The 23,078-nt window shown below is 47.3% G+C and overlaps 1 protein-coding gene and 1 long non-coding RNA gene across 4 annotated transcripts in view; both read right to left on the reverse strand.

Moving 5' to 3' along the window:
• The window catches only part of LOC132460771 (uncharacterized), a 182,256-nt gene that overhangs the window by 62,252 nt on the left and 96,926 nt on the right, over positions 1-23,078 (reverse strand). The gene's annotated exons all lie outside the window — the stretch shown is intronic.
• Positions 1-23,078, reverse strand: part of LOC132461255 (double-stranded RNA-specific editase 1-like) — a 45,209-nt gene that overhangs the window by 9,052 nt on the left and 13,079 nt on the right. Inside the window, exons 2-8 of one of the 3 annotated variants that reach the window (XM_060056298.1) lie at positions 22,188-22,231; positions 13,365-13,439; positions 6,226-7,235; positions 5,074-5,188; positions 4,471-4,639; positions 3,569-3,720; positions 1,478-1,646 (exon numbers count right to left, since the gene is read on the reverse strand). In XM_060056298.1, coding sequence (XP_059912281.1) covers positions 1,478-1,646; positions 3,569-3,720; positions 4,471-4,639; positions 5,074-5,188; positions 6,226-7,235; positions 13,365-13,368 — 1,619 coding nt within the window. In that variant the 5' untranslated portion in view covers positions 13,369-13,439; positions 22,188-22,231. Of the gene's footprint in view, positions 1-1,477; positions 1,647-3,568; positions 3,724-4,470; positions 4,640-5,073; positions 5,189-6,225; positions 7,236-13,364; positions 13,440-22,187; positions 22,232-23,078 lie in introns of all 3 variants that reach the window. The other 2 variants (XM_060056296.1, XM_060056297.1) reach the window with 2 other exon arrangements.

Consider the following 23,078-nt stretch of genomic DNA (forward strand, 5'->3'; position numbering starts at 1 on the left):
GTTAATTATGAAGGAAAAATTGTTAATGAAGAAGTTCCCCCTAATGCCACACTGTGTCTTGGCAGACCGATTCTTGGATCCTTATGAGCTGGAATGTTGACTGCCTGATGAATTTCATTGTTTGTTGAATTGCTGTTCAATGTTGTGTTTCTTAAATGAGTGGTAATGACAGAAAGTCATGTTCAGCTTGTTCGTAATGCTCTAATCAGGATTCGAACTCTCAACCTAAGAATCCCCAGTACACGGCATTATCCAATTGAGCCACTGACATTCCTGACCTGCAAGAAGCCTCATTCACAACCTGAAAATGTCGATTGATAAGTACACAACATCAAGAAAGCTCCAAGCATACAAGAGAATTAAGGGCTTTCAGATCTGAAAATTTGCACTGATAATGGTATCCACCTAATGATAGCTGTATGGTAGTTACACAATAACAAAATGGTAATATAGGCGAAATGGGTTGAGACTGTGGACGTTTGGCTTTTCTAGGAAATTGGGGGAAAAGTAAACACTTTTAAAGCAAAAGACCAGGGTGAAAAAGATGAATCTGATTTTAGAGATTAATATGATGAAAGAATTTTGAGTCCAGGTCAATCTAGTAAGGAGAAATAAGTCTAGTTCATATTTTTTTTAAATAGCGCCACCTTTGGGTGCAGAACCACAATTTGGGTTTATGGGTAGTGGGGGGTATTGGTATCCATCTAATAATAGTCGTATGCTTTTTTATTCAATAACAAAATGGTCATATAAGAAAAATTACTGTTTGATGATTTTTGTGAGGCTTGGTCTAAAGATTTTATGTGGCGATTTTGGTGAATTTTTGATTATTTTTGTAGCCTGTGAATCTTTTTATCATGTTTAGGTTTAATATGAAATTGTGGGAAAAGTAAAGATTTTTAGGCCATTAGACCGGGGAGGTTTATAAAGGGATCTGATTCTAGAGAATAATATTCTGAAAGAATTTTGAGTCCAGGTCAATCTGGTGAGGAGAAATAAGCCTAATTCCAGATTTTTTTACAATAGCGCCACCTTTGCGTGCAGTACCACAAATTCGGGTTTATGGGTATTGGGGGTTTTGCTAACCATACCTGAACATTTCAAGAGTTTTCTACTTGCGGTATATGCTGCAGTATGACTTTTACAAAATTTGAGAAAAAAATTGTGGCCCCTGGGAGGGGAGAGGGGGGGGCTCTTTGATTGAAGCTTGACAAACCGAGGCCGGTTTGCAATTTAAAACACACCTTTAATACACACGTTCACCCATTCATTCTCACGTTCACCCATTCATACTCACGTTCACCCATTCATACTCACGTTCACCCATTCATACTCACGTTCACCCATTCATACTCACGTTCACCCATTCATACTCACGTTCACCCATTCATGCTCACGTTCGCACACAAAGAAATGTAAACGAAACACGCACCCCTAAACCACACCACAGAGGGGCTTTTATTTTGACAGAGCTCACCTGGCGATCTTGTCGCTGCAGGACATAGTGAGCAGGCGTTCCCCCTGCAGCACCCCGTCCCAGGTCTGGATGGTGTTGCTGGTCCGGACCGGGATGGTGCCCTCCCCGGACTCTATCTTGGTCCTCAGCTGGCCCCGGGCCTTCCTGTTGGGGTGTCGGTCCCCCTGGTCTGGGGACAATGGGACAGTGGGTGGAGGTCAGGGTTAAGGGGTGATGTACTTTTGATGTAGACGGTGTTTTTTCACACAGAGAAACGGACGTTAATCATTTTTCGGGTCGCAAGTTATTTTAGCTGCCGAAAATTATTGATATTATGCGCCAGGTGTGAGTGTGATTAGCCGTTACAAGTGGGATACAGCGATATATCCTCGCCCTTCTTCGTGAGATACGAGAGTCGATAAACTGGTGCAAACTATCGATATAATATTTTTTTTGAGGTGTACTGGTTGTGGTGGTGTGAGGTGTACTGGTGGTGGTGGTGGTCTGAGGTGTACTGGTGGTGGTGGTGTGAGGTGTACTGGTGGTGTTGGTGTTGGTGGTGGTCTGAGGTGTACTGGTGGTGGTGGTGTGAGGTTTACTGATGGTGGTGGTGGTGGTGGTGGTCTGAGGTGTACTGGTGGTGGTGGTGGTGTGAGGTGTACTGGTGGTGGTGGTGTGAGGTGTACTAGTGGTGGTGGTGTGAGGTGTACTGGTGGTGGTGGTGTGAGGTGTACTAGTGGTGGTGGTGTGAGGTGTACTGGTGGTGGTGGTGTGAGGTGTACTGGTGGTGGTGGTGGTGTGAGGTGTACTGGTGGTGGTGGTGTGAGGTGTACTGGTGGTGGTGGTGTGAGGTGTACTGGTGGTGGTGGTGGTGTGAGGTGTACTGGTGGTGGGGTGTGAGGTGTACTGGTGGTGGTGGTGTGAGGTGTACTGGTGGTGGTGGTGTGAGGTGTACTGGTGGTGGTTGTGTGAGGTGTACTGGTGGTGGTGGTGTGAGGTGTACTGGTGGTGGTGGTGTGAGGTGTACTGGTGGTGGTGGTGGTGTGAGGTGTACTGGTGGTGGTGGTGGTGTGAGGTGTACTGGTGGTGGTGGTGGTGTGAGGTGCACTGGTGGTGGGGTGTGAGGTGTACTGGTGGTGGTGGTGTGAGGTGTACTGGTAGTGGTGGTGTGAGGTGTACTGGTAGTGGTGGTGGTGTGAGGTGTACTGGTGGTGGTGGTGTTCTGAGGTGAACTGGTTGTGGTGGTGTGAGGTGTACTGGTGGTGGTGGTGTGAGGTGTACTGGTCGTGGTGGTGGTGGTGGTGGTCTGAGGTGAACTGGTTGTGGTGGTGTGAGGTGTACTGGTGGTGGTGGTGTGAGGTGTACTGGTGGTGGTGGTGTGAGGTGTACTGGTGGTGTTGGTGTTGGTCTGAGGTGTACTGGTTGTGGTGGTGTGAGGTGTACTGGTGGTGGTGGTGGTCTGAGGTGTACTGGTGGTGGTGGTGTGAGGTGTACTGGTGGTGTTGGTGTTGGTGGTGGTCTGAGGTGTACTGGTGGTGGTGGTGTGAGGTTTACTGATGGTGGTGGTGGTGGTGGTGGTCTGAGGTGTACTGGTGGTGGTGGTGGTGTGAGGTGTACTGGTGGTGGTGGTGTACTAGTGGTGGTGGTGTGAGGTGTACTGGTGGTGGTGGTGTGAGGTGTACTAGTGGTGGTGGTGTGAGGTGTACTGGTGGTGGTGGTGTGAGGTGTACTGGTGGTGGTGGTGTGAGGTGTACTAGTGGTGGTGGTGGTGGTGGTCTTAGGTGTACGGGTGGTGGTGGTGTGAGGTGTACTGGTTGTGGTGGTGTTGTGATGGTGTACTGGTTGTGGTGGTGTTGTGATGGTGTACTGGTTGTGGTGGTGTTGTGGTGGTGTACTGGTTGTGGTGGTGTTGTGGTGGTGTACTGGTTGTGGTGGTGCTATGAGGTGTACTGACCCGCTGGTCTCGTGGAAGATGTTGTGGTGTATGATGTACTGGATCTGTATGTCTAGGGTTTACTGGTGTTGGTGCGAGGTGTACTGGTTGTGGTGGTAGTGTTGGTGGTGGTGTGTAGTGTACTGGGGGTGGCGTGAGATGTACTGGTCCCCACTGACCCTCCACGCTGGTCTCGTGGGGGCTGAAGATACGGGCGTCTCCACAGGGGGAGGTGCTGATGTAGAGGTGGAACTGGACCTGCTCCTTCAGCCTGAAGCCGGGGGCCGCGTCGCAGCGGGAGAACACCGACGCCTGCTGGGACGGGCTACTGCTGCTGACAACACACACACACACACACACACACACACACACACACACACACAGGTGCACATACACACACATACGGGCATGCACACAGACACACACACACACACACGCACACGCACACACACACACACACACACACACACACACACACACACACACACACACACACACACACACACATACACTCAGACGTAGGCACGCACACATGTAGACAGACACACACACACAAGCAGGCGTACACACACAAACACACACACACACGGTAAGTTTGTGAGTGAGTGATTGAGTGACTGTGAGTATTTGTGTGTGTCTCACCAGAGGAAGGCTTTCAGGTTGCCGTATGAGGGACCATGTGTATCTGTGAGTGTGTGTGTGTGTGTGTGTGTGTGTGTGTGTGTGTGTTTACGTATATGTGTGTGCGTCTGTATCTGTGTGTGTGTGTCTCTATGTGAATCTTTGTGTGTGTGTGTGTATGTATATATGTGTGTGTGTCTATCTGTGTGTGCATGTGTGTGTAGCTATCTATGTGTATTTGTGTGTCTCTTTGTGTGTGTGTGTGTGTCTATGTGTGTGTAATGTATTGTGCGTGCACCCACCTGAGTAGTGCTTCCAGCTGGCCGTACAGGTGTGTGTCTCTGTGTGTGTATCTGTGTGTGTCTCACCTGATCAGGGCCTCCAGCTGTCCGTACAGGTGTGTGTCTCTGTGTGTGTCTCTTTGTGTGTCTCTGTGTGTGTATCTGTGTGTGTGTCTCACCTGATCAGGGCCTCCAGCTGTCCGTACAGGAACCGCACCAGGGAACGGCGTGCTACGATCTCAGCGTGGCAGTCGTTCAGCGCGAGGCCGCGGTCGCTCATGTACTCGCCGTTGATGCACTTGGTTCCCGTGGCAACGCAGATCACCTGCGCCTCCTTCACATCCGCGCCTGGATGGGAATGGGAACGGGTTAACGTAAAGTGACTTGAGTGTCTATGTTTGTGTGTATCTGTTTGAGTGAGTGAATTATCAGACTTTTATTTGTAACGGATTTTGATGGATTTCCACAGAATGGAATGACAAAGGTCAGTAATTTCTTTCGGATTTTGTTGTAAATTCACAGAAATCCCCGGAATTAAGCCACAAAAAGTCGGTCATTGATTACAGATTTTGACGTAAAAAAATCGTACAGAAACTACAATATTTATCGATTTACCGCCGTCCGATATTCATTCATAGGATTCGTGGCCATGCTGTAACATCGAACTATACAGAACCTTAAAATCGTTGCTATTAATTTTTAGAATTTTTAGCATTTTCCGACAAAATTCAAAAAGAAAGTGATCAGGGAAAAAGAAAAACCAAAATACCACAAGACATTACCTGTCGTCATGACGACGCCGGCCAGAACTTTCCGCCGTGCGTGGGGCGAGGTGAAGCTGTCCGTCAGCTCGCTGAACTTGTCCACGACGAGACGCGACACGGCGTCCGCGAGGACCTGAGAGAGTTCAGAAACGGTAGAACACGATAAACGTTCACGCTAAATGGACTGCATTCATATTGCGCTTTTATCCAAAGCGCTGTACAATATTGCCTGACTTTCACCAATTCATATTCACCCATTCATACACACATCCACCCATTATTGCACCCATTCATCCATTATTGCACCCATTCATACATTCATACACACAATCACGCACCCATCCATGCACACATTCACCCATTCATGCACACATTCACCCATTCATGCACACCTTCATCCATGCATACACACACCCATCCATTCATACACACATTCACCCATTCAAACATGCATTCACCCATTAATGCACCCATTCACCCATTCATACACAAATTCACCCATTCATACACGATTTCACCCATGCATACACACATTCACCAATTCATACACATATTCACCAATTCATACACACATTCACCCATTCATAGACACATTCATTTGTGTTAGATTGTGAAGGTTTCAGCCTCGGATCGCCAACTGAAACCAGCCGCCAGGGGAAAGACGTGTATAATCTATGCTGCTGTTTGAATTGCACTCAGCGGTGATGTTAATTAAGATAGCACGCACGCGCAAACACAGACACACAACCACACAAAGATATTCACACACATGTACATACACACACTGAGATATTCACAATCATGTATACACACACAAAGACATACACACAAATATTGAGATATTCACAAACATAGAAAAAGACACACACACACACACACACACACACACACACACACACACACAAACACACAGTCATTCACACACATGTATACGCACACAGAAAAAGACACACACACACATCCGCACAAAATGAGATACACACACACATTAACATATTCACACACACACACACACACACACACACACACACACACACACACACACACACACACACACACACACACACACACACACACACACACACACACACACACACACACACACACACACACACACACACACACACACACACACACACACACACACACACACACACACACAGACAGTACCTGGGGCAGGTGCAGCTGCAGCCCCTCGCTGGGGATCGGTTGCCGTGACGGCGCCTGGTCCAGCTGGACGTTGAACAGCGCCGCTAGGGCTGCCGCCGCCGCGCGTGCCTTGGCTAGCTTCTTGTTCCGGGCGGAGCCCTGGAAGCTGTGGGCGTCGACCGCCACCGACATCACAAAGTTCTTGGCGTGACTCTCGCCGCTCTCAGAGACAAAGTCGTACTTCAGACCCGGCCGTAGCTCGTTGAGGATCATCACCGGGTTCTTCGCGCTCGAGGGCGGAGCGAAGGCAGGCGTGGCCGCCGCCGTGACTCCGCCTCCTCCGCAACCGGCGACGCCAACACCCACCAGAATCTGTCCGTTCGCAACCGGGGAGAGGAATTCGGTGCCCAAGGAACCATTGATTCCGGGTGCCGGTGGCAGCTGGAACTGGAAGGGGTCGTCCGTCGGCGTGGCGATGACGGCGGTCTCGAACCCATTGAACAGCATGTCAGGGAAGTCTGCGTGGTCCGACGTAAAGTCTGTGTGCACCGCCAGCGTGCGTCCCATTGCCAGGTGAGCCTCCGACGCGTTGGGGAACTGGACGAAGCTCCGCAATGCCCGCTCGGCCGCGCTCAGCTTGGCCTTCTTCTTCGTGGGTCCGGCACCCTCGAACAGCTGGCCATTGACCTCCACGCTGAGGACGAAGACGGGCGCGTGGACCGGACCGGTCTGGGACAGCAGCTTGTACTGCAGCCCGGGTTTGATCTCGTTCAGCTGCATCAATGCGTTCTTTGGGAGCACCGGCCCCGGCGCCTTCTTGCGTTTCTTCGGTCGGTACTTGGAGCTGGCGTTGTTCCCTTCCTCCAGGGGGCGCTTCTTGCTGTTGACTCCGCCCCCGGTGGGCTTCCCATTGGGCAGCAGGGCGCCATCAGGCCCCGCCCCCCCTGCTGCACCCCCAACACCGCCACCGTCTTTGGAGAAGCGGCGGTTGTGGGAGTTGCGGTTCTCCTTGACGTCGGCGCCGCTGGAACCTGCGGCGGCGGGATTGAGTGACTTACGACGCCTTTGTTGGAGGATTTTGTGAACGGAGAATTTGTAAAAGGTTCCTTTATTTTTTTCGCTCTTTGCGTTGTTTTTTTTAAACAGGTGATGTGTGTTCCGTTGCTAATATTTAAGCTAATACAAATATGGATTACGATTGTCGTTTAAAGTGCCGTTAAAAGCTATATTTTTTTTAGTAAAATTCGAAAAAAATGCAAATAGCTGCCGTGCTTACCAACAATGTTTTTGGTCTAACACACAAGACAAACAACCAAATAAAAGAATATACTTGACAGGGGTTTGATATTAACCAAACGACATGCTATCATTAGCTAGGGTAAAAGAGTAGGACGTTTTAAATGTGTTAAAATCTAAATGGCCGCCGCTCGGGTGTGTGATAAAACCCTCTACCAAGGCCTTGTGTGACTTATTTTTCGTTGTTTTAATTCAAATAGTGTACCTAATTTTTTTTAATTTTTATCGCTATCTATGGAACACAGATCACCATGTCCTGTTACCAAAGCCGGTTGGAACATGATGTAAATTCTCATTTATAACATCCTTCAGCAAAAGCCTGACAGGGGGAGGGGTCACCACCCCCCCCCTGAGGTAAGACACACCCCCCTTAAGGTAAGACACGCCCCTATATATTAACCACGGCTCAGTCGAGAAACACAGAATTAACTTCACAGGTCTGTAACAAGGTGGGGGAGAAACACAATGTTCAAACACAAAGTTCAGACTGCAAACACTTTTACCAGGAATCGCAGAAACAGTTAAATTGTATATTAAGGATTGTTACACACAGGACTCAGAATATGATTTCTATATGCAGTGTTTATGTAGCTTAAAGGTCCCCTATTGTGCCACCAGGTGGGAGTGTGATAGGCCATTACAAGCCGTTTGAAAATGGGCGTGTACACCTAGATGTAGAGGGAGAGAGCTAGAGGGAGAGAGAGACAGAAGCTGTGTTCGAAATCGTTCCCTATACACTCACTCACTATTCCCTATATAGTGTTCATGATATAGTGCACTATATAGGGAACGAACAAACGAAAATTCGGACACTACGCTGAACATTTCTAAACGTCGTTTGCGTCAGTAAATGCGCCGAGTTTTGTGTGATGCAGACAGATGCGCCAACATCATGTAAACAAACCGGGCACTCACAAGGAAAGCTGGAGGTTGTATTGATGTTGAATGTAACATTTCCTTGTTAAAGTTTTTTTAAATTAATTTTGAATGTTAAATTTTCTATGTTAAATCCCAAATAAATTGATGACATTTCTAAATGAAAGCCTGAGCTTCTTCTTCTCCTCCGGAAAAACATGACCGCATTGCATTGTGGTATACGGGAGTAACATGTAGGGTACATCGTATGTACACTCAAATTTTGGGTATCTTAAGTGCACGAAATTAACCACTGAGAATTCGAACACCACTACAAAATGGCGAGCACCCTATATGGGGCACTATATCCGTGATAGGGAACGATTTCGAACACAGCTAGTGAGAGAGAGACTGAGAGAGACAGAGAGAGAGAGAGAGAGAGAGAGAAGTGCCACTTCCTGTGTTTTAGTGACATCACAAGTGGGTGTCCACCTAGACGTACGCTGGATAACCAGCATACCCAGTGGACCGTAGCAAACGTTGCTCATCTATCCAGCGTACATCTAGGTGGACACGCCCACTTGTGATGTCACTATAACACAGGAAGAGGCTTATTTGTAAATGGCTTGTAACGGCTAATCACACTCACACCTGGTGGTTCAATAGGTGCCCTTTATATTAAAGGTACCACCAGGTGCGAGTGCGATTAGCCGTTAAAAGCCGTTTTGAACATCACAAGTGGGCGTGTCCACCTAGATGTGTGACGGACAGATGAGCACCATTTGCTACGGTCCACTGGGTAGACTGGTAGACTGATCTGTCCAGCGGAGGGGAGGGGAGATGAGCATGTGTTTGTACCTACACACCGTCCATGTATCGGTGTGGACAATGTGTATCGGAGTGGACAATGTGGCTCAGTGCGTTACAATGTTCCCCGATTTAGCTAGAATGGCCTATGGCTTGCCGTCAGAGCGCACAACAAATACAAGAGTACACAATGAACACACAATACCAGTTAAGACCCAGCGCAGCAGCAGGGAAAACCAGCGATTACTGGTCTGTTGGGGAATGAGAGAGCCAGCGAGAAAAGAGTGGAGATGGATTACTAGTGTTTGCCGGGAAACAACGCAAACAAGAAGGTCAATGTGTCATTCGTTTGCTCAGGGGCAAAGGCAGCGGGCCAGCAAAGCCAGGGCAAAGTGCCAAATGTGCTATCTGGTTCAATTCCCCCGTGCAGAATAAATACAATTTAAATTGAGTAAGAGAGCAAACTTTAAAATCGGTTATTTGTTTCGGGCGCATTGATCGTATCATTTTAAGTATAGCGTTTATTGATAGCGGAGCGCTTTCCCTGTGAATAAAACATACAGCGAGACGCTTTGGAAGTCGTGCCCCACTGGTGCGAGACTGAGGCGGCACGCGTCTCAGGAGGTAGAGCGGGTTGGCTGGTAACCGGAAGGTTGCTAGTTGGATCCCCGAGTTTGGAGGTGTCACTGAGCGAGACGCCTCACCCTGACTGCTCCTGACGGGCTGGCTGTCGCCCTGAGGAGTCGACTCCACCGTCGGGGTGTGAATGAGTGTATGAATGGATGTATGAATGGTGAATTTGTGTATGAATGTGTGAAAGTGCGTATGACTGGGTGAATTTGTGCACAAATGCGTGGATGGGTGCATGAATGGGTGAATTTGTGTATGAATAGGTGAATGTGGTTGGAATGGTTGAATGTGTGTCTGAACAGATGAATTTGTGCATGAACGTGTGAATGGGTGGCGTTAGGCCTGGTTATTTCTACTTTCAGAGAGAGAGGGAGAAAGAGGGTCAGAAAGATGGAGAGTGAGAGGGGGAGAGAGGGGGGTCAGAAAGATTGAGCGAGAGGGAGACGGGGGAGAGGAAGAAAGAGAAAGATGGGGGAGACGGGGGAGAGGGGGGGGGGGGTAGGAGGCTCAAATAAACCGCACCCCAGGGGGGTGTCATGGTGTGTGTGTTTCCCTGTGTTTCCCTCCTGTGTTGATTACTGTTCCCTCCCCTAATGTGTCTCAGCTGTTCCTCGTTGTGTTTGTTATTTAAGCCCTCGTCTTTCCTTTGTTCCTTGTGCTGTCATTGTGGTTGCTTGTGGTTTGCTGTGGTTGCTTGTGGTTTGCTGTGGTTAGTTGTGGTTGTTAGTCCTGCGTCTTCCGAGTTCCCTGTTGTCTCCCGAGTTCCCTGATTCCTGTGCCTTAGCCTTTAGGCTTGAATAAAGTGCCGTTTCCTGAAATACCGTCTGCGTTTGGGTCCTACCTGCCTGCCTGCACCCGCAACCCCCTTAACAGAATGACAGCACCAAGTTTGGACCCAGCGGACGCTCTGTTTTTCCGTGAGTTGGAGGATTTGTTGGTGACGATAATCCTGTCTATGGATGGCTGGGAGAACATTCCCAGCAGGAAGGAGCAGGAGGCTGTGTTGGGGCGTATGTGCAGGGCTGTTGCTTCAAGGCCAGAGTTGGAGGACGCCTTACCCGAGTGGGCAGTCGAGCTGCTCAACCCCACAACCTTTTGGCCGGAGAGCTACATGCCACTGCCACCGGACTTTGGTGACCGGCCTAAGCCTCCACGCTCCTGCTCTCAGCCTCTGATCCCCAGCTACCTGCCTCTGCCCCCGGTTCCCCGCTACCAGCCTCTGCCCCCGGTTCCCCGCTACCAGCCTCTGCCCCCGGCCCCCAGCTACCGGCCTCTGCCCCCGGTTCCCCGCTACCAGCCTCTGCCCCCGGTTCCCCGCTACCGGCCTTCCTCCTGAGGGTACCCGCCCTCTACCTTGCCTTCCAGTGGGGACCCGCCTTCTACCTGGCCTTCCTCCTGAGGGGACCCGCCCTCTACCTGGTCTTCCTCCAGAGGGGACCCGCCCTCTACCTGGCCTTCCTCCTGAGGGGACCCGCCCTCTACCTGGCCTTCCTCCTGAGGGGACCCGCCCTCTACCTGGCCTTCCTCCTGAGGGGGTCCGCCCTCTACCTGGCCTTCCTCCTGAGGGTACCCGCCCTCTACCTGGCCTTCCTCCTGAGGGGACCCGCCCTCTACCTGGCCTTCCTCCTGAGGGGACCCGCCCTCTACCTGGCCTTCCTCCTAAGGGGACCCGCCCTCTACCTGGCCTTCCTCCTGAGGGGACCCGCCCTCTACCTGGCCTTCCTCCTGAGGGGACCCGCCCTCTACCTGGCCTTCCTCCAGAGGGGACCCGCCCTCTACCTGGCCTTCCTCCAGAGGGGACCCGCCCTCTACCTGGCCTTCCTCTTGAGGGGACCCGCCCTCTACCTGGCCTTCCTCCAGAGGGGACCCGCCCTCTACCTCGCCTTCCTCTTGAGGGGACCCGCCCTCTACCTGGCCTTCCTCCAGAGGGGACCCGCCCTCTACCTGCTCTTCCACTAGAGGGGATCCGCCCTCTACCTCTCCTTCCTCCTAAGGGGACCCGCCCTCTACCTCGCCTTCGCCGGCCTCCTGAAGGGTTCCGCCTTCACCGCTGCCGGCCTTTTGAGGGGTTTCTTTGCCGCTGCAGGCCTCATGAGGGACTGAGCCCTCATCGTCCTTGCCGCCGGCCTCCTGAAGGGTTCCGCCTTCACTCTGCCTCTGCTTGCCCCCCAGGCCGTCCGCCTGAGGCTCCCTGCCATGCCCTGGGGCAGTTTTCTGGCCGCCCGCCTGACGTCCCTCGGCTCTGCCCCAGTCCATTTTTTTTTTTTTTATTCCCCCCTCCTGGCGCCTCCTAAGCCCTCGTCTTTCCTTTGTTCCTTGTGCTGTCATTGTGGTTGCTTGTGGTTTGCTGTGGTTGCTTGTGGTTTGCTGTGGTTAGTTGTGGTTGTTAGTCCTGCGTCTTCCGAGTTCCCTGTTGTCTCCCGAGTTCCCTGATTCCTGTGCCTTAGCCTTTAGGCTTGAATAAAGTGCCGTTTCCTGAAATACCGTCTGCGTTTGGGTCCTACCTGCCTGCCTGCACCCGCAACCCCCTTAACAGGGGGGGGCTTTTGGGACAGGTTTATGTCGGGGGCCGCGGGGTCAAGCTTTGGAATCTGTCATCAAAACTGGCTGAGATATCCCCCGCCGAAACACCCCGGCCGCCCGGATTAGAAGCTTAGCCCGCCGCGAAAAAAAGGGCGCGGAGGAAAAAAAAAATGGAACGAATAATTGGAACACACCCATACTTTCCTCCCCTACGAAAAGCTTGGGGAAAAAATCATTTAAACAGGCCCTCAAAACCCAGCTTTTCATGATCTCTTTCACCTCCTTCTCTTCTCTCCCCTTCCCCCTTTTAACTATATTAGTTTTTTTGGATACCTATTTTATTTGAACCTATTTTATCTTTTTTAACTTATTTACGTTCTGATTATTTTTTTTAATTTTGAGTTCACTGACTCTCTAAAGCTTCGAGTATTTAGAAAAGCACTATACATTAGTTTGATGTATTATTAGTATTGCATTTATAATTACATTAACATTCATTAAGCAGACATTTTTACCCAAAGCGACTTACAATAAGTCCATTCGTCAGAAGAAAGAGAAATAACAATGTATCTCTGTCGGTACAGTAAGGATGACCATAGAACCAAGTGCCAAGCACTAACAATCACTAGGTTAACCCATTCCCCATTAACAACAGAGATGGCTAGGATAAAGTACTATAACTAATAATAATAACATGAAATTTATATAGCGCTTAATATGGTACTCTATGACGCTTTACATATTGCCCTATCAAAACTATGTAAGACAGACTAGGAATAAAAGAAAAACAGAGGTTAAACATGAAGAATAAGGTGGGAGTTAGGTGGGGAAGGCTAGTGTGAAAAGGTATGTTTTGAGGGCAGATTTGAAGAAGAGAGGGTTAGAGAGACTTTGATGTACGACATACAATAAGACATAGACTAAGTACGACATACAATAAGTAGGAAGGGTTGGAGGGGGTGGCTTATAATTATTGATATTTTTAGAGACAGTGTCAAGAGCGAGATATAAAAAGGGGTTGAGGATTAAAGGTGAAGTTGGTGACTCACTCATGACCTCGTCCTCTACACCTGCTCCGGGGAACAGTTTTTCTTGGTTCCTCACTGGCTCGGAACCAGGGCGACCTAGGAGGACACACACAGACACACAAACACGCACACAGACATGCACACCGACGCACACACACACACACACACACACACACACACACACACACACACACACACACACACACACACACACACATGCATAAACACACATGACAGTACAGTAGTGTGAAGGAATACAATACAATTTCGCAATTGTGGCAAATAAAAAATGCATTTTTTAACATTGCCTTTGTTTTCTTTTACTTATCTATTTTGTTTTATTATATTATTTTATTGTATGTAATTCTAAACTTGGACTTTGTTTTCTTTAACTTGTCTTTTATTTTACTATTTTACTTTATTGTTTGACAATATTTCTATGTCAAGCACTTTGAGTCTGCCTCGTGTATGAAAAGTGATTCCCTTAAAAACATTGTCATACAATAAAAATGAAATAATAAACTTAAATAGATCTGTAAAAAAACAAACAAGGTTGAAGTAAAAAAAAGTTTGAAGTTCTGAATGAAGTCAGAGGGTTTAAAAACCACGCAAAGCAGAAACATTAAGCCTGACTTAGCACAACGCGACCGGGCGCGAAGCCACAAGGAAAAGCCTCGGTCAGCAAAGAAGGAAATAATAAAAACATTTGCCGCAAAATGGCGGCAGCGCGCTGATACCCCAAGAGGGTTAGCATCTGGTGGCGGCGCTGACATATGCTTGCGCTAATGTCCCCATTAGCTCAGCGTTCTGTGGGCAGCGAACAGGCGGAAAAATCGACACGCAGCGAAAGTTAATGTGGCTTCTCCTTCAGAGGATGATGGTAACTGATGTGTGTGAGTGTTTCTGTGGTGTTTTGTCTCTTTGTGCAACGAGTCAGCAACAACGCAATTTTTGTTAAGAAGCTTACTCGCACAAACACACGCAGTTGCACCTGCGCAAGCAAGCACACACGAGGTGAAGTAACAATGTCATCTTACAGGTGAGACATTTGCAAGTAAAAAAAAATGTAAACGATCGTCTGTCTGTCTGTCTGTCTGTCTGTCTGTCTGTCTGTCTGTCTGTCTGTCTCTCCTTATGCTTATTTTGTCATCGATGCTATGATACGTGCAACATGGGGACTGCTCGATACGTTAGCTGTATTGTAACTATGGCGACAATGTCCGACGATGATGGATGGGTTCTGGAGGTCTTGGTTTGTTGCCGAGGGCGATCGCTGACCCCCCCCTCCAATCGATGAGGAGGAAGTGTGTGTGTGTGTGTGTGTCTGGGTCAATGTAGCCCTGTAGACCTAATACATGTGGATTGACGTGCACGCACGCACGCACGCACGCACGCACGCACGCACGCACGCACGCACGCACGCACGCACGCAGGCAGGCAGCAGGCAGGCAGGCAGGCAGGCAGGCAGGCAGGCAGGCACGCACGCACGCACACACACACACACACACACACACACACACACACACACAAAAACCCAACTGCACAAACACACATACAACAGAATAATTCATCTATCACCCCTTTATTACCCGTTCAAACAAGATATACGTCTAGTTTGGTTTGGGCGGAATTTGCCTACCCAACAGAAATTGGAAAACATCCATCGCTAATCTACGATAAATATCATAACCAGGTCGGAATGTAAATTGCAAATTGAACAACGACAGAGTACAACATTTCCTGACACGTAAAACGCGATCGTGAAACGCAAAAAACTAACACAAACGCAAATGCAAACGTAATCATCGGGACATTGAAACTGTCAGAATGGTGCAAGCTCATTGGCTGACCTTTACGTTCGCGACAGCTTACAAACGTCAGCCTTTAAGTAATTTAAACGCAGAGAGAGAGAGACAGAGAGAGAGAGAGAGAGAGAGAGAGAGAGAGAGAGAGAGAGAGAGAGAGAGAGAGAGAGAGGAGAGAGAGAGAGAGAGAGAGAGAGAGAGAGAGAGAGAGAGAGAGAGAGAGAGAGAGAGAGAGAGAGAGAGAGAGAGAGGGGCCAAAGAATGGAAATGTGGCATTTAAGACGTTAGATTACCAGTGAATTAACCACAGCTGTCTAATTCCAGAAGCATGTGATTCATTGGTTGGGGAAAAGGTCGCAACGTAGCCATTTTGAAGGCACTTCATATAAAACAGGCTTAGGGTACACACAAACACACACACATTCACACACATACTTGCACGTGCGCAAACACATACGGTGTGAAGCAACAATGTCATCTTACAGGTTTGACTTTTGCAATAATTATTTTAGCGATTTCAATTTCAGACGTGGAAATGGCTAGATTAGTCTCTCTCTCTAGCTCTCTCTCTCTCTCTCTCTCTCTCTCTCTCTCTCTCTCTCTCTCTCTCTCTCTCTCTCTCTCTCTCTCTCTCTCTCTCTCTCTCTCCTGTTGCAAATTCAGGGCATCAGACGGTTTTACCCAAGAGTCTTACAATAACTACATTTGTCAGAAGAAAGAGAAACAATATATCGCTGTCGGTACAGGAATGATGTTCATAGAGCCAAGTGCCAGGCACTATCAATCACACTATTTATGGCTTTTTAATATTTATGTATATACATATTCGATGAGGAAGTGACTAGTGCACCTTACAGGCCAGAGTAGCGTCTCTTACAGGGAATTTAAAATAAACAATCAAGCTCTTAATCAGCAAACAGTGAAAGTTAATATATCATAATATTCAAAGAAGAAGTTTTTGTCAGATATAGTTAATTGTTCCCGAGGGTTGATCAGACGTTCTGTGATCTATTGGCTGGCCTGACTGATCACGGCCTCACACTCTGCTCGCATGGCTGCCCAACCCACCCCGAGCCCCTCTCAGCAAATGGAGTACTCTGTGTAGGTCGGCATACTGTCCCTGATTATCCCTCATAGCAGAGAGAGAGAGAGAGAGAGAGAGAGAGAGAGAGAGAGAGAGAGAGAGGAGAGAGAGAGAGAGAGAGAGAGAGAGAGTGTGAGAGAGAGAGAGAGAGAGAGAGAGAGAGAGAGAGAGCTAGAGAGAGAGAGAGAGAGAGAGAGAGAGAGAGAGCTAGAGAGAGAGAGAGAGAGAGAGAGAGAGAGAGAGAGCTAGAGAGAGAGAGAGAGAGAGAGAGAGAGAAAGAGAGCTAGAGAGAGAGAGAGAGAGAGAGAGAGAGAGAGAGAGAGGAGAGCGAGAGCTAGAGAGAGAGAGAGAGAGAGAGAGAGAGAGAGAGAGAGAGAGAGAGAGAGAGAGAGAAGGGGGGGGGGGAGCGTCCGAGAGAAAGCCCGAAAGCGAGAGAGAGAGAGGTGAAAGCAAGGAAGGAGACAGATAGGGAGGGAAAGAGAGGGAGATGCAAAGGGGGGAGAGGCAGGGGGGGGTGTGAAGGTGGGGGTGAGGCTCATGGTAGATGTTGAATTTCACGCCCCGCGGCCTCAGGATTAGCCGACCTCAAGGGCTGATGGACAGGTGAGACCGTATCACAGAGTGTGTGTGTGTGTGTGTGTGTGTGTGTGTGTGTGTGTGTGTGTGTGTGTGTGTGTGTGTGTGTGTTTGTGTGTTTGGAGATTGTTACTCCTCTATCTGCCTCAAGGGTTTAGTGTGATGGGGTTGGTGTCGGTGTTGGTCGGTGTGTCAGTGTGTGGGGGGTAAGACAGACAGACAGACAGACAGACAGACAGACAGACAGACAGAAAGAGAGGGGTGAGAAGTGGGGGGGAGAGAGAGAGGGGAAGAGAGGTGGGAGAGAGGGGCGAGAGAGAGAGAGGGGAAGAGGAGAGAGAGAGGGGAAGAGAGAGAGAGAGAGAGAGAGAGAGAGAGAGAGAGAGAGAGAGAGAGAGAGAGAGAGACAGAGAGAGAACGATAGTGGTGAAGGGAGATGGGGGAGATGGGGGGAGAGTTGGATAGAGAGCTGAAGAGAACGAGAGAGAGAGACAGAGGTAGAGAGAGAGAGACAGAGACTACACTGGCCATGTTGATGTGATATCTTGACCCGATCGCGACGGCCGACACTCGACGCGCCGTAGAAAATCACCCCGATCTGGGTTCACGCCATCGCTGTCAGCAACCAAGCAGCATAAACACACAACAACACACCACCCTGCACCGCGACGCAAGTGGCAATCCTCTCCCTCCCCCCGTCTCCCACCCACTCCTCCGTCCCTCCCTTGTTACGGCATCCAATGAGAACGCCCCCTCGGTCTGGACTTCACCGCCATCAACGACATCACCGGGAACGCCGGTGAACCGTTTTAATGGTTCCGAAGTATAGACTTCTGCCGCTAACGACGAAAACTTGTCGGAAACCGGTTCAAACTGGGAAAAGTTCAGAGCTCAAGTCACATCAGAGGATTTTTTTTGCGCAGCACACAGCAAAAAACACACACACACACACACACCGACAAAGACACCAGAAACACACATGCATAGACACACAGAAAAACACACACACACACACACACACACACACACACAATTCAGGACAGAGAAACACACACAGAAACACACACACAGAAGAACACACGCAGACACACACAAACACACATACAGAGACTAAGAAACACAAACGCACAGAAAAAAACGCACACACACACACACACAGAAAAACACAGACACACAAAGACACACACAGAAAAACCACACGCAGAAACATAGAAACACGCAGAAAAACACACACGCAGACATACACAGAAAAAAATACACACACTCACACACAGAAAAACACACACACAAAAAACACACACACGGGCAACACATCTTCACTGAGGGATGAAAATTCGTCCACAATTAAAAATATCATTAACCAATTAACAGCGGTTTCCTGCGGCATAAAACACTCCCCCCTCCCCCGCCACACACACACACACACACACACACACACACACACACACACACACACACACACACACACACACACACACACACACACACACACAACACACACACACACACACACACACACATACACACACACTCTACCTTTGCGCTCGGAGCGTTTCTTGCGCCTCCGTCTGAAGCGAGGCCGAACGAGGCAACAGGCGGCCGTCGCCGACGCAACGGCTCCGCGTTGCCAGGCAACGGCTCCGCAATCGTGCAGCCGTCGTGGGTCTCCGTGTTTTTTAGTTTTTCAAAAATTGTTCTCCCTCTGGAAGACTGTCTCTCTCTCTCTGTCTCTCTAACTCAGTTCCTTCCTCTCTCTCTCTCTGTCTGTCTGTCTCTCTCTCTCTCCCTCTCTCTCCCTCTCCCCCCCTCTCTCTCAGTCTCTCTCTCTCTCTCTCTCTCTCTCTCTCTCTCTCTCTCTCTCTCTCTCTCTCTCTCTCTCTCTCTCTCTCTCTCTCTCTCTCTCTCTCTCTCTCTCTATCTCTCTCTCTCTAAGTGCTGTCACACTGATCCTCTCTCAGCCTTCCTTCCTCCTCTGTCGTCGTCAACTTTACAAGTGTGCAGCATGTGCGGGCGTGTCAGGGCGGCTATACAGAGGGGAGGGGAGGAGAGGGGGAGGATGAGGGGAGGGGAGGAGAAGGAGGAGGTGGAGGGAGGGCACTCAATCGCAACTGAGCGAAAGAGAGAGAGAGAGAGAGAGAGAGAGAGAGAGAGAGAGAGAGATGAGAGAGAGAGAGAGAGAGAGAGAGCTCTGACAGAGCTGTCAATTTGAAAGGGCCGCTAATCTGGATTTCGGTTCTCCCTCCTCCTCTTCCTTTCCCCATCCTTCTCCTCCTCTTCCTCTCTCTTCTCTTCTCCTCCTCCTCCCTCCATATATTGCCATCATTCTCCTCCTCTACTCCTCTCCTCCTCTAATGTTATCTTGTAGTATCTAATCTACATCTCTAATATAATATTAAATAATCTACTATTTTAGGATAATCTAATATAATCTTTAATGATATTGAAAAATGTTATTAAAAATAAAGGAATTCAGCAGCAATATAGGTAAAATATAGTTATAGTTATCGACTTCAAACCAAATCATTTTAAATATAACCTCAAACTCTGATTAACGGGATTAACAGGATTAATTTATAAACCTGAACTGCAGCCTCATTCACATGGTCAAAATGTCTATTGATAAGCACACAACATCCAGAAAACTCCAAGCACACATTTCTCAAGTGAACTAAGGGCTTTCTTCAAAGCATATACCTGAAAAATCTTTGAAATTCTGGGGAATTAAACATTTGTAGTCAAGAACATTAACGGAGAAATATAAATGTCACAGAATTAATTACGAAGGAAAAATGGTTAACGAAGAAGTTCCCCTTAATGCCACAATGTGTCTTGGCAGTCCATTCTTGGAAACTAATGATCTGTATTATTGATTGCCTGATGAATTTCATTTACATTTAGGGCATTTAGCAGACGCTTTTATCCAAAGCGACTTACATCGGTTGACACACCGACGGCAGAGTCAACCATGCAAGGCGACGGCCAGCTCGTCAGCAGCAGTTAGGGTTAAGTGTCTGGCTCTGGGACACATCAACACTCAGCAGGGAGGAGCTGGGGATCGAACTAGCAACCTTTTGGTTACAAGACAACTGCTCTACCTCCTGAGCTAGCCAACGCCAATTTCAGGTGCTGTTCAATGTTCTCTTTGTTAAATGAGTGGTAATGACAGAATGTCATGTTCAGCTTGTTCATAATGCTCTAATAAGGATTCAAACTCTCAATCTAAAGATCACCAGTACACGGCAATATCCCGCTAAGCCACTGGCATTCCTGAACTCTATGAAGCCTCATTCACCAGTTTAAAATGTCGATTGATCAAGAAAACACATCACGAAAACTCCAAGCACACATTTCACAAGAGAATTAAGGGATTTTTTTAAAACAGTACAGATCTGAGAATTTCACTGTTAATGGTATCCACCTAATGATAGCCGTATGATAGTTATACAATATCAAAATGGTCATATAGGACAAAATTGGGTTGAGACTGTGGACGTTTTGCTTTCTATGAAATTGTGGGAAATGTAAACATTTTTAGAGCAGAAAACCACCGTGAAAAAGATGCATCTGATTTCAGAGATTAATATGATGAAATAATTTGAGTCCAGGTCAATCTAGTAAGGAGAAATAAGTGTAGTTCATATTCTTTTTAAATAGCGCCACCTTTGTGTGCAGTACCACATTTGGGGTTTATGGGTAGTGGGGGGTATGAGTATCCACCTAATAATAGTTGTATGTTTTTTATACAATAACAAAATGGTCATATAAGAAAAATGGGCTAACCGCTCAACTTTATTGGCCAGTATTTCTCCAATGGAACTAAATAAAACGAATTCTGTCTGATGTTTTTTGTGAGGCTTGTCTAAAGATTTTATGTGGCGATTTTGGTGAATTTTAAAAAAATGTGTAGCCTGTGAATCTTTTCATCATGTTTAGCTTGAATATGAAATTGTGGGAAAAGTAAAAAAATGTAGGCCATAAAACCGGGGAGGGGGAGGGGGGTATAAATGCATCTGATTCTAGAGATTTGGGTTTATGGGTAGTGGGGGTTATCGGTAACCATACCTGAAAACTTCAAGAGTTTTCGATTCACGGTATAGTCTGCAGTATGACTTTTACAGAATGTGAGGGAAAAAAAAAACGTTACAGAAACAATAGAGGAGAAGCAGCTTCGCTGCTCGGACCCCTAATTAGTTAAGAGCGTTTGAAACCCTGGCGATACGGACGATTCTTAGGTCGACACTACCCCCTGTGGTCGACATTGGAACTGCAGCAGCGAGCCGACCACTTAAGCGGGGGAATAGTTCAGCAATGACGTGCACAGCATTTATCATAAACAAGAAATCAAAACACAGAGTATACAAGCAACAAGATACAACTATACTATAACTATAGTCTAGCCTGGCCTAATATAATATATTATAATTAGTGGTGGGCATAGATTATTTTTTTTAATCTAGATTAATTTGGAATTGATCTAGATTAATCTAGATTAAAATGGCAAACGGCAAAAAATCCTTTCCTTTACCTTTACAGCGGTCAATTATACTTGGCAACGGTGAATTGATACCATATACCATGCAAGTGAACGGAGCATAAACAAAAATAATTGACAGCTAAACGTTGGAAGGCCCATGCAAATGAATGGAGCAGTCTACAGCATTGAGAAGAGCCATGTAATAATCCATAATAATGTAAAGTTTAGAAGTTAAATATTTGAAAGTTGTAGAATAAGTTAATATAATTTATATTGGAGTTGATTTTCTAGAAATGTACTTGCAATGTTCAGTCAGTTAATCATTTACATATTTAAATTACACAATTATTACTTAGGACATATTTAAATTACACAATTATTACTTAGGCCTACATATTTACATATTTAACACAGTCAGGATATTCTGTTGAATATGCCGCTCTGATTCCCTCACGTTTACCTCAGTCTAAAATCTAGCTTCTGATTGGTTATTTCAGTCACGTGATGGGTCCGAACAAGGAAGTGTTTGAAAATAGATTAACGGCGATATTTTTTTTCGACCGATAAAAGTTTGCATTAACGCAGCCGTTAACGTCCATAACGGCCCACCACTAATTATAATCTACTATTTAGTATAATTGAATCTAGAGTCTAGTATAACTCTAATCTACTACTCTAGACTAATGAAATCTATTATAACCCATAATTCTAGTATAATCAAATATAATATAATCGAGTCCAGTTTTATCTATCTATAATCTATAATAATCGACTATTTGAGCATAGTCTAATCTAATATAATCAAGGCTAATTTATAATCTAGTCTGCTAGTGTTCCTGATCAAACTAAGTAATTTCCGTCAGAGTGGTGGTTTTTTGTTTATGATAAAAGAGATTTAAACTAACCTGTTAATAGTTCTGCTCAGGTGGGAGATGGACAACGTTGCAGTCTGAAAGAAATATAAAAACAAAAACAGCATTTTTTTTACCAATTTACTTAGTAGTAATTATGTTGTATTGCTTCCATTCTTCCATTTAGCTTCAGAAAACAGAAAGACGGTAACGCTGGCAAGATAAAGTCGCATTGGGAGGAAACTGTACAGTGCAAATACGAGCAGCAGGGGGCGACATTGAACCAGCTAAACATGTGTGCGCTCGGGACAAGACGCGTCCTCCAAACCGCAATTCAAACCGATTGCTGCATTAGCGGATCATATTTTTTCTGTCATTAGGGTTTTATTCGATTCAGGGATCGACCTCTTTGAACGGAGAGAGAGAGAGAGAGAGAGAGAGAGAGAGGAGAGATGAGAGAGAGAGAGAGAGAGAGAGAGAGAGAGAGAGAGAGAGAGAGAGAGAGAGAGAGAGAGAGAGAGAGAGGTGAAAGCAAGGAAGGAGACAGATAGGGAGGGAAAGAGAGGGAGATGCAAATGGGGGAGAGGCAGGGGGGGGGGGTGTGAGAGAGAGAGAGATTTCGTTTTTGTGTGTGTGTATGTGAATATCTCAATGTGTGTGTGTATGTGTGTGTGTGTGCACATTCATGTGTGTGCGTCGATCCATCTGTATTAGGACGACTGAAGGAGTCATCTGACAGCTAGCCACACACACACACACATAGACACGCACACACACAAACACACACACACACACACACACAATATGAGGATTTGACAGCTAGCCACACCAGACACACACACACACACACACACACACACACACACACACACACCACACACACACACACACACACACACACAACACACACACACACACACACACAACACACACACACAATATGAG

This window comes from Gadus macrocephalus, chromosome 7 (assembly GCF_031168955.1).
Source record: "Gadus macrocephalus chromosome 7, ASM3116895v1".
Classification (NCBI taxonomy): Eukaryota; Metazoa; Chordata; class Actinopteri; order Gadiformes; family Gadidae; genus Gadus; species Gadus macrocephalus.